Below are 12212 nucleotides of genomic sequence, written 5' to 3' on the forward strand. Positions count from 1 at the left end.
AATGGATGTTTTTTGTGACAAATAACTATCTGTTCCAATCACTCTATCAGAGAAAAATCTAAGTTCTAAGAAATAACTGGAAACTCAAGAGAGCCACGACATTATGCTCCTCACAAGTGTATTTAAACACAATTGTATTTATATATATATATATATCTCATCTCATCTCATCAGCTGCACCGCTTATCCTTAGTAGGGTCGCGGGGGTGCTGGAGCCCATCCCAGCAATCATCGGGCAGTGGGCAGGGGACACCCTGGACTGGTTGCCAGCCAATCGCAGTATATATATATATATATATATATATATATATATATATATATATATATATATATATATATATATACATAGTTATTGCCACTAATTGCAAGTTTTGTATCAATTTTTAATGTTTATTTAATTTAATGTTCATTTAATATAGTATATGAATTTTATTTGGAGATGTGAAAGAATAGCACAAAATCCTCAAATATTATCTGTGTATATTTAAAAAATAATTTAACTGAATAAAAATGCTCCGTAATTAAATTTTAAAAAGGTGCCTTGAGATACAAGTTCCAGTTGTAACATAAAATGCATATATCTCAAATCAGCAAGTGTCCAATTAATAAAAAGAATAAACAACTGGTTTGAAGTTCTGTTGAAAACAAAGAGTTCAGTAATATATTTTTTATTAATTTTTATTGCATTTTTTAACTATGAATATAAGACATTATAATCATGCAATTTAGAGTAAGATTTTAGTTTATTAAGCTGGGGCAAAAATTTAGTGCTGTCAAAATATATTTTATCCTCTTTTTTTGGGAAAATAAAATCAGTAAAACTCCTCATTCCATACGTTTTAGTCATGTATGTTCTTTGTAGAGGATAAAGAATCTATGCAACTTATTTTCAAACTAGCAATGCTATCTGTTAGCGTCAGCTGGTTTTTTTTTTTACGTGCTAATATTTAAGCTGATTTGGGAATTCTAAAATCAAATATATGAAATTTTTTTACACTATAAACATGGAAGCATACTGGAAGTGTAATCAAATATTTCCTTCACATATAAATAGATAGTGTGAATAAATATAGAAGTAAATCTTATACATTAAATTTATATGAATCACATCCCTTGTATCTCAAGGCACCACTGTATCTCATTTAGCTATATTGTTGAGTAATATCAAAGAAGCTTGTTATGCTAATCAGTTTGGTCATAAAAAATATTTATTGTGGCTGCTACTCTGTCATTGAATTTCTCAAATATTTATATACAACTTCAATATGCAGTAGACCCTCCGGATACGGCGAATCAGACTTATGATTTATTCACTCTACGGTCCTCCTTGATGGCATTTTCACTACTTTTCGACATCAAAGACACGTTTCTCGCCCTAAAACTTATGTCGAGTTATGTCTCTATGATGCCTGTCTGCTATTGGTCATATAAAATGCTCGTCCGCTGTTAGTTTGCATCACAGCATCACGAAAATGCAGATTTGCTCTTGGCTAAACTATCTCCCACAAAACCTTTCTCTTTCTTCTTCAAATTTTAATTCCAATCTCGTGTGCTTCGATAAGACTGCGAGTCAGCGATGCTAAACGGTCACCATTTTCTGCCTGTGTCTGCCTTTGAGTCAATATCGTTGCGGTTTAGTTGTACAAATGTGTAAAACAGCTTGGTGAACCGACATTACATATAGGGTTGCAACAACTAATTGATTCAAATTGGTTGTCAAAAGCAACTAATTGGATCATCGATTTGTTGTACCGCGTGATTTATGAGCCACTAAGTATGTTAAATCGATGCAAAGAGTCACACTCTGGTCTGGCAGAGAACGCTGGGACAGTTTTTCAAAGAAAATGATCTTACATTGTTTTTAAATATGTTTTTAATAAACATTGCATCATTACAAATCAACTTTGTTTGATTGTTTTGTCATTAAATAAAGTTAACAATTCTCAAGGGAATAGAAAGTGCTACAGCGGGGAAAAAAATCAGAAAATAAGTAAATAAAGTATAAAGAAAAACTAATTATGATTACAGATTTAAGGGGCTGGAATGACTGCAGCTGGGCCCAAAAGGTAGAGGAAGATACTTTCTATCGCCAACAAAGTTGGACTTCTCGACAGGCTAAAGGATAGTTAAAGCAGGTGTCCATGATGTCATTCATCACATTTAAATCAACATAGTAAGTAGCTCTAGCAACTTCAGCTAACAATTAGCGCATCTGCATAGCTCCAACACTTGTAATTTGGGTTTGTTTTTTGGTTTCAATGTATATTAGAGTATTAACTATATAAAGAAAGTTTCTACTACGTATTGCAGGGCCTTTTTTGTAATGCAACCCCAGTGAAAAACGAGGGATTACTGTACATGTTTTTATCTGGGGCTACTGGGGGCTAGGTACAAATTAGTTAACTACCATAGGTTGCCATTCTGCTATAAGACTGATTCATGCCATATCCCAAAGTCTACTGTATAGCGCAAGTAATCTTGGTCCATATACAACAATAACAAAGCTTTCTGTGACTATAACCTTTAAACACAGAGTTGCCAATCTCTGCTTTCATCTCCTCTCGTTTCGATTATAATTCCTTGCTCTCCGGATTCCCCCCCAAAATAACAGTTTTTAACTGGGGGCTGTAGGGGTGGGGAACACATTAGCTAAATAGAGCACTATAGTTTTCTATCCCCGCTATAGGACTGAGTAAAGCCGTATCCCAGGGTTCTACTGTGTAGCGCTAGGCGTCTTTGTCCTTAATGGGTTAATAACAATGATAAATATTTCTATGACACCTTTATCCCCTCTTCTTAAGATTATTGTAATTCCCTGCCACTGGAGTTCCCAAAAATGAATACATTTGGTGGTGCTGGGTTTCGGAGGGCATGACCTAATTGCCATTGTTTTCTATCCCCCACTATACGTCAATTTCTCTCTTCTATCTTGACTTTGGAAGAAATTCATGCCGTATCCCGGGGGTCTACTGTGTAGCTCTGGGTATCATTATCCTTGATCGGTTAATAATAATGACAAAGCTTACATGACATTTTTATCCTTTCTTGATAAGGTTATTGTAATTCCCTGCTCTTTGGATGACCTAATTGCCATTGTTTTCTATCCCCCACTATACGTCAATTTCTCTCTTCTATCCTGACTTTGGAAGAGATTAATGCCGTATCTTGGGATTCTACCGTGTAGCGCTAGCCTTCTTTGTCCTTAATGGGTTAACAATGACAAAGTCTTCTATGATACCTTTATCCTCTCTTGTTAAGATTTTTGTAATTCCCTGCTCTCTGGATTTCCCAAAAAAGAATACATTTGGCAGGTGCTGGCTATTGGGAAGGCATTAGCTAAACGCTATAATTTTCATCAATTTCTCTCCTCTATCCTGACTTTGAAAGAGATTCATGTCGTATCCCCGGGGGTCTACTCTATCGAGATAACAGCTAGAAACCGACAGTGTCTGTTTTTGCTCAATTATATTCTATTATATCTCTTCCTGCGATTGAATAACTCAATTAGAGCGCCTCATAGTTCAAAGAGAGTACAGTAAGTGGTCATGATTTGTAGTCCCCCCCGTTTGGTTACCTGCCGTAGATTCCTGGTAACTTTGACATCATGCCAATCATTGTCATTAAACTTCCCATTGACGGGCTCCACCAGAGCTTCGAAGGCCCCGGAGCCCAAATTTATGACCAGCGAGACGGCGCCGTTTTTCAGCGCCAGGTTGACGTAATCGGCCGATTTCCCGGTGTGCAGCATCAGGCCGTTCCTCTGCAGGGTCTTGAAGGACAACGTGATCTCGTCGCTGCTGCTTTGAATGGGGTTCAAGGACAAGTCGTAGCAGAAGAACTCGGATCCTTTGAAGGTTGCCACGTATTCTTCTTTGCCTGCGGAGAGAAAACGCCTTGAATTAATAAGGGGCACTCGCCGAAGCCTAGTGGGACGCCGACAAAATGGGGGGGATGAGTTACGAAGAAAAAACGGCTTTTGAGTTCGCTGATTGATAAAAACAGGTAAATTAGATGGGTACGAACCGTGGTCCTGGACTGTAGGTGGGTTTAGTACTGTACTTTGAGACCTGACATAATAAATAGAAAAAATACATAAAAAATAAAATAAAATAATGTAATTGTATGAGTAAATAGAAATATATAATTACAATTACAAAAATATATAAAATTAAAAAAACGAACAAAAATATATGCGTAAATACAAAAGTAAAAATAACATTAAAAAAATTAACGTGTATACTTAGATTAATAAAATAAAACATACTTTAAAATGATCAAATAAAAAAATGTATGACATGTATGGGGACATAAACAAGTAAAATATTTTTGAAAAAAGCAATAAAAATAAATAAAAATAAAAGTAATTAAAGAACTAAATATAGTTAAAAATAACGTAAAAATAAATAAAGCTAAATACGTAAAAAATTTTAAAAATAAAAATCATTAAATTAACTAAAAATAATTAGAAATACTAATATATGAATAAACAAAACAATTATAAATAAAAGTGATGACATAAAGTATATCTATCTATATGAATGCAGACCATAATCATAACCATATACGGAAGCTATATTCCCCTTGTAGGAGGTTGATCGAGTAAAGAACACACTCGCATTCACCAAACTTTTATTCCCCTTCGCTCGTCCCATCCTGATACTGAACATTAAGCTCACAGCACAACAAGGGAAGAGTAGCTGTTCCATGCAACACTTCATCAGCATACACTGGTTTACCCACTCTGCATCATATGAGTCGATATCAGTCATTGTTAACTATCCTTGGTCATTGACATGTATCCCTCGCACACACTTTTGCATCCATTACATTAACTGACTTCACATCCAGAGCATGTTTCACCCCGTCCATCCAACCATATTTAGGCCTTCCTCTCATTCTATTACTTACAACTTCTGCACTGATAAAATAAAGCATGCAAAAAAGTAAAAACTTATTCAAAATATGAATGCAAATAACTGCAGACAAAATTAAATAAAGGATTAAAAATGTTTAAAAATAAGAGTAAATAAAATAATCAATATATCAAAAAATACAAATAATTAAACAAAATCAAATGAATACAATAAAACGTAAAAAAATAAAAAATAGAATAAAAAAATGAATATAAAAATATGTAAGTAATTCAGAAATAACAATGGATTAAAAACAAAAAATAGAAAACCGTTGAAAGTAATTAAATATAAATGAATAGGTAAATACAAATCTATATATTATTTAAAAAAATATGTTAAACAAAAGCATTGAAAATGTTTTTTAAAAAAAGAGAAAAAAAAAATGAAAATATAATAAGTAATTCAAAACTCAAGATAATAAAAAGTAATTTAAAAAACTAAAAATAAACAAAAATACAAATATAAAAACACAAATGTAAAAACTAAAGAAAAAATTATTACATAGAAATATACCAGCAAATAAAATAAATAAGCAAAACACTTAAGACTCGGTTTGGTCCAAAAATATAAATCTTAACCTTCGGATGCTTGACCTACTAATAGATACACGCTTCCATGAGTGGGGTCAAAAAAATTGTGTGAAAATAAAAATACTAATGGCATCTTGTGATAACCATGTTTTAGAAAAATACCTGGAACAACTTTTTTTATTTGTTTATTATCTATTTAAAGACTTTGAAGAATAACAACCAATGACCCATCTTATGCAGCTAAGGGATATAATGGATTATTTTCTGAACATTCAACATAGACCAAATTCAATCCAGAAAAAGTCGTTGTTGTGGTTACATAGTACAACGTAGTCCAAATTTAGTACCCAAAAAGTTGTCTGGAAAAAGATATATTTTCACTTTCGCTCCTCAACCATATAAAGAACCAAACTTCAGCGTATTTTTCTCGCCTTTTCAATGCCGGCCACCGAGATCATCTGCGTGAAAGAGGAGCAGAAAACCCTCCCCGATTTTATTTGCTGGCATCCTTCCTTCCTTGACGTTTTGATTGTCGATACAAGCTGATCTTTATCGCGCTGCCGTAGCCTTGACTCGCCTCATCGTGACTGCAGACGTTCTGCCGCACCACTGACTGCAAACTGACAGCCGGCCGACCCATTATCAAATGACCTTGCTGGAGCCTTGCTGAGACAGTAACACCAAACAGTTTGGGATTTCGCCTGCAGCATGAGCAGTCTTGCCGGTAACACGTTCATTAACGGAATTTTAATGACTTTTTTCGTAATCTACACCGGTGGTCCTCCAGCTTTTCCGTACTACGGACTGGTTTCACAATACTCGCACGGGCGGGCCAAATAGTACTATTTGTAATAGTTAAGACATGATTATTTGTGAGGCCCTTAATCACAAGGAGTCTCAAAGTGCTGCACAGACCACAGACTATTACAGATGACAGACTATTATTACACCCTCCATTGTAATGGTTCTTTGCTTATATTATGAACCTTCTTGTCATTTATTTGAACTGTCATTGAGATTTGAAGTGTATTATTTTGTGACTTGAAATTCTGACACTATAACAGTTTTATCTTGATTCTAAAATACATGTTGCAACTAATAATAGGTTTATAAACTGAAAATAGAGTAGATGACCAGTCATGGAACTGTAAAAGAAATAAAACAGGTTTAGACAACCAAGAATAACCAAACCTTTGTCTTTAACACCTTAAACCAAAAAAAACGTACTTTATAAATTGAATTAATTCCAGCAAGGGCATTGTATAATGAAACCGTTGTAAATAGAAACATGTTTTCCCATTAAAATGAATTGAAACAGGATCAATCCGTTCCAAGGTCATCAAATGCAACCAAACCCCCATTAAATCAACGGTAACTGCCCTGTAGGTACACTATTGTTAAGTCAATAGTACGAAATATACCACATAATATAAAAGAAACAAGAAATAAGGCTGAATAAATGTAAAATGTGAAGTTACTGTATATTACAAAGCTTTAAAAGCCGAGAACAATTCACAAAATCACAAGGAACATGAAAATGATAACATATAGAAAGTCAGTTATTGTAATTCACTTGGCACACTCTTCCAGCGATTGTTGTTGCTGTATGGATCTCGAAATGTTTTTGAAATATTTCAGAAAGTTTTCAATGAACATCTCCATTGACCGTCCGCTCTTGGCTTTATCGGAGTGCCTTTTGGTGATAAAAGCCTGCAGTTTTTTCAAGCAGGCAAACACTTCCTTAATTTCTGCCGTCGATAACGGCTCTTCTTGTTCATTGTCATCATCAGAGTGAAGATTATAATGGCCTGTGTGACAGTGTCCCCAGCGAACTATTTTTCTCTTATCGAAATCATGAGAAGTTTTGTCAGATTTTTATTGATTGCTTTGCTTAATGAAATAGTAAAACCTTTCGCCACTGCTGCAGACTTTAAGGTCTCATTTTGTCTTCAGATGTTGGAGATTGTGGACATGCTTCATCTGTATTCCCTAGCCAAATATACAATGTTACCCCCACATTCGAATATTAAAATGAGAAAATTAACTACCCAAACCTTTTTCTTGTTGAAATTTTCTCGTTTTTCTAAAATAGAAACATTTTCTGCAGAGTGTATTTTTTTCCATTTTGGTAAAAAATATTTCTTTCAAATTGTTTATTATAAATGATTATTGTATTTTTATTATTCTTACCATTGTTTTTCAATTCAAATATTAATTTATCAACCTAGGTTTTGCTTGTTTTAAAAAATGGTTATTTCCTTTTCCAAGAAACAAGAATATATATCTCAGAACAATATTTTTTCTTCTAACTAGGAAAAATCTATGCCTACGGGGTAATCATTTAGTCCTTAAGTAAGTACAGTACATTGGTTTCAAAAAACGATAATAAAAACTTCCCACCTCAAATTTCTGCTAGTTTTCGTTACTTGGAGTCAAGACAACAGCAAGAAAATCAATTTTTAAGTTTATCCTATCGTAACAGCTGGCATGCAGAGGGCCTTAACGGAGGCGTTCATATCTGGGTATAGCTTGATTTAATACATAAAATATTCCTATCTTATGTTTTTAATACTAAAATATTATCATACAGGGTCCGTACGGGTGCTTGAAATCCTTGAAAATGTTTAAATTTAGGTGTTGTGTTTTTAAGGTAAGGAAAATACTTGAATGTTTGGTGATCTGCTTGAAAATGCTTGGCATTGTTGCCATTGTCATGTTTCTAGGCAGTTTGACTCTATAAACCTTGCAATAAATGAAGAAAAAAAATTAAAAAGGTGGCTTGTCATAATGGCAATGTCATGTGAAGCGTCATTACCCCCTACAGGCTACACCCAAGAGGACAGCTATACTCAGAAAACCGGCTCTTTTGGCTCGGCTCCGAAACGCCTCCTCAGATATATATATATTTTTTAAATGATATATTATCAATAATAGTAAAACATTTTGCAACGATATTATTTTGCAATTAGTAATTTCATATGTTTTGCAAGAGAACCCTGAAAAACAAATGAAATATAAAATAAAATATTCACAGATCTAGAAAAAAATAAGTTATTTTAATCAGCGCTGGATTTCTTCTTTTGAAGGGACTGGAAGAAATGCAAAAATTGATAGATAGATTGATATTTTATTCATCCCTGTAGGGAAATTCACACTTCCAGCAGTATCCTTGTGTTAAAAAATAAAATAAGAAAATCAAAGATATAGAATACAAAATTACCCAATATAACGTGTTAATATAGAGTATTTAAACAGTGCTACGGAAAATACACACTGTAATAAAAATAGGGTAATAGGCAAATGTGGGGGTGGGGTTTAATGTGAGCTTTTACTCCCACGGGTGGAATTAAAGAGCCTCATGGCATGAGGAAGAAATGATCTCCTCAGTCTGTCCGTGGAACAAGATTGAAAGTGCTTTAAAAGTACTTGAATTTGGCCATGAAAAAGGCGTATGATTCCTGATCGCAGTACAAACTCCAAACAGACTGAATGTAGTGTTGGAATATGCTGGTTTATGCCACAATAGGCATATTAATCCAAAATATTAAAATGGAAGATAAATCCTCCGGCATTTTGTTTCGTTGTTGACTTTGCAACAACTCATCGAGTTGATGCTCGGACTCTGTCAGGCTGAACTATCCTGCAGCCATTTGTTCACTGGAGCAAAATTGGAAACATGCAATGATCCGGTGCGGACCTCAGTCGAGTGACCGCTAAAAACCTGACATCAAAATGCATCGCAAAAAAAAAAACAGAGCACAGCAGAGCCACTGCGGGCTTCTTTTGTTCACTTTTTACCGTCTGAGTGGTGGAGCTGACATGCTGGCAAGACGGTGTTTGGATTCAGGATACATTTATCTCAAGTTCAGCTCACTGCACCCTGAAAGAACTGGTCTTGACAGACAGGCCACTTCCCCGGTGTCAGAGTATGAAAGGCATGACTGAACCATCGCCACTCATTTTCTTGACTTTTGGAACCCCGAGAACAAAAGTGCACGACTAGGGGAACATCTACTGTGCGGAAAAAAAAAAATCAGGGAACTTGGATTTTAATTGGCCTAGGCTGTGATCAAACCAGTCACTCTGTGTGTGGTTGTTTATTCTGTTCTTTATATTGAACACCTGCAAAGGAGATTGCATGGGAGGCCAGTTCATTATACCTCACACTTGATTGTTGTTTTGACTAATATAAACGGTTTACATCACATGTGTCACACTCATAGCCCGTGAGCTAAAAGTGGCCCGCGAGACAATTCTGAGAGAAGCGCAAAAGGAAAATGAGTTCAAATAATGACTTTCAGTTTTAGAAATGTTTAACGGATGTTGCCAAAGCCAGGCAGAACTCGAAAAGCACGCACTGTAGCTGTATTTGCTGATTACCATTAATCAACCAGAGAACATTGCAGAAACGGATTCCAAAGTTATTTTCTTTCATAAAAGTCACAGGCGCACTGTTTAAGGCAACGCAATATTTAAAAAAAAGCACCTAACTTTAGCTATTTTCTGAAAATGTTTTCATTAAAAAGGCAGGAAAGACTTTTGAATCAATAAATGAGTCCTTTAAATCACTCTGTTTATGCTATTTTTGTCACTTTTCGGTCTGCAAGGGTTTTCCGAGTGAATAAACTGTAGTGAAAATAAATTCAATAGTTGTTTTGCTTCTTTAGGCTAATGTGAAGATGATAATTACTACAAGAGATTGAATCTTATTGAAGAAAGAAAAACTTTAATAATTATTTTATAATCAAACATTACATCGATGAATTCTAATTTAATAGTGAGCTCCAAAAATACCCTTAGCCCTACAGCTAAAGCGCACTTTTTTGCCATTATTTTACTAGTCAAGCCCTTGTAAGAATGGTTTTCCTACCATGTGCCCCTTAACTAAAATGAGTTTCAAACCCCTAGCTGACATTATAGTCGCTTTTGGTCAATCATATTGCTGTTCCTTGATATCCACAGCTTTTTTTTTTTTTTGCTCTTGTGACCTGGGTGATTTAACAAAAAGCCAGGGCTTATGGGAGAGCTTTTAGAAGAGGTCAGACTTTCTTATGAGAAGTTAGGAGTCTCCCCTGTTCTCTTTGCAAGTTTGAAATAAAAATAAATCTTCTCTCCTTATTTTGAGTGTCCACGAAGCTGGACTTGCACTGAATGTCATGCAGATTAAGGGGAATTAAAAGAATTAAAAGGCCGCCACCAGCAGGTCGTACTTGCCCAAAACACACCACAGTAAATTGTGCCCCTAAAACTTTATTGGTTGAGGGAACAACCAACCAACCAAATCCAAAAACCAAAAAACCCACCAACCAACCAACTTAAGAAATGCTGTAAATCAGTCCCATTAAAAATGAATGGGACATATATGATGGACATAATTCCAGTACGTAGAATAAAAACTATACTATTTCTTATTGCCATGAATATTTACAACAAGTTGAAATTCCAGTTGAACCGTCGAGCCACAGTTCCAAATGGCATTACCGAAAACCACAGAAAAATGTTTTTATCTAGATTAAGGTGGATGGACAATTGTACTTAAATGTTGAAATCCAGTCCCATTGAAAATGAATGGGACATGTGGTACATACATTCTTCAATTGTACGAGAAGCTCAAGTACGTCAAATAAAAGCTATAGTAATTTTTATAGCCATGAATAGTTGCAAAAAAATGTAAATCACGACGGTGTAAATCAGTTGTTTTATGTGTGAGTCCATACATTTAGCAGTTTGCACTTTTAAGAGTCGTTTTAATGGAAGCCAACAGAAGATTGTTAATAATAAAAGCTTCATTTTACAGGAACTGTAAGTAAGAATGTCGGCGCCCGAGTGGCAGGAATGTTTCCAACAAAGTGGAATTTGAACGGTCTAAATTGGATGTTTTACGAGGGAGTTATTGGAAGGCAAAGTTTTCTCAAAATAACTACAAAATGCGTGCAAATGCTAAAATTCGGAATGTGTGTGAACTGCTATACAATGCTTTAGGGAATAACAGTTTCGGGATTTGAACTCAGTACATACTGCTCGCCAAGCAAAGTATTAACTTTAGGCTACTCTGGTTATTTAGTCCAATAAAGTGCTACATAAAATTAAATAGTAAAAAAGAAAAACAGTATGAAGTAAAACTCGGAAATGAAAACGATGATAAACTTTACCAATAGTTGCCCAATGCGTGACTTGGACCTAATGTTGAGCAAGGTTTCTACTTTTAGGCTAATATGTCTGAAAAAAAACAGGAGAAGAAGGAGAAACTGGACATGGAAGGATAATGAAAAGCCAATAGTTAAATAAGTTAATTGTGTTAACAAAGTGAGATTTACAATTAAATGAACTGTGGGACAAACAGTGAGACAAAACTTGAACTGAAAATTACAATGAAGAGATAAGTTGAATTTGAAATGGAAGAATAAAGCAAAAGCAATGGTTAATAAGGTTAAATTAATCGTGTTGAACTAAAGTGGGAAATTGAATAAAGTAAAGACAGTGAGGCCAAACTCGAACTGGAAACAACGATAAGGAGATAATTTGAATTTGTCTTGAAAGAATGGACCAAAGCCAATGGCTAAATACAATGGTAACTCTACTTCCGAATGTCTCTACGTACGAAAGTTTCATGTTACGAAGTACCTAAATGGAAAATGTTGCCTCTAGATACAAAGACGTTTCAGGATACAAAATCAAAAATACAGTACAGTTGCTTCTATTAGCCGCTGCCAGAGTTTCCCAAACGTAAACAAATGGGCTTTCGCTTAAAATATGCCTGGCAACCCAA

The 12212-nt window shown here is 34.9% G+C and overlaps 1 protein-coding gene across 11 annotated transcripts in view; it reads right to left on the reverse strand.

Annotated features, from left to right (window-relative positions):
• The window catches only part of LOC148354133 (neurexin-1a-like), a 370466-nt gene that overhangs the window by 239422 nt on the left and 118832 nt on the right, over positions 1-12212 (reverse strand). For all 11 annotated transcript variants that reach the window (XM_088351405.1, XM_088351402.1, XM_088351398.1 and 8 more), the window contains one exon: positions 3575-3876. In XM_088351405.1, coding sequence (XP_088207531.1) covers positions 3575-3876 — 302 coding nt within the window. The remainder of the gene's footprint in view (positions 1-3574; positions 3877-12212) is intronic.

Source organism: Urocampus carinirostris, chromosome 13, assembly GCF_059441175.1.
Source record: "Urocampus carinirostris isolate Australia breed hairy pipefish chromosome 13, RoL_Ucar_1.0, whole genome shotgun sequence".
In the NCBI taxonomy this organism is placed as follows: Eukaryota; Metazoa; Chordata; class Actinopteri; order Syngnathiformes; family Syngnathidae; genus Urocampus; species Urocampus carinirostris.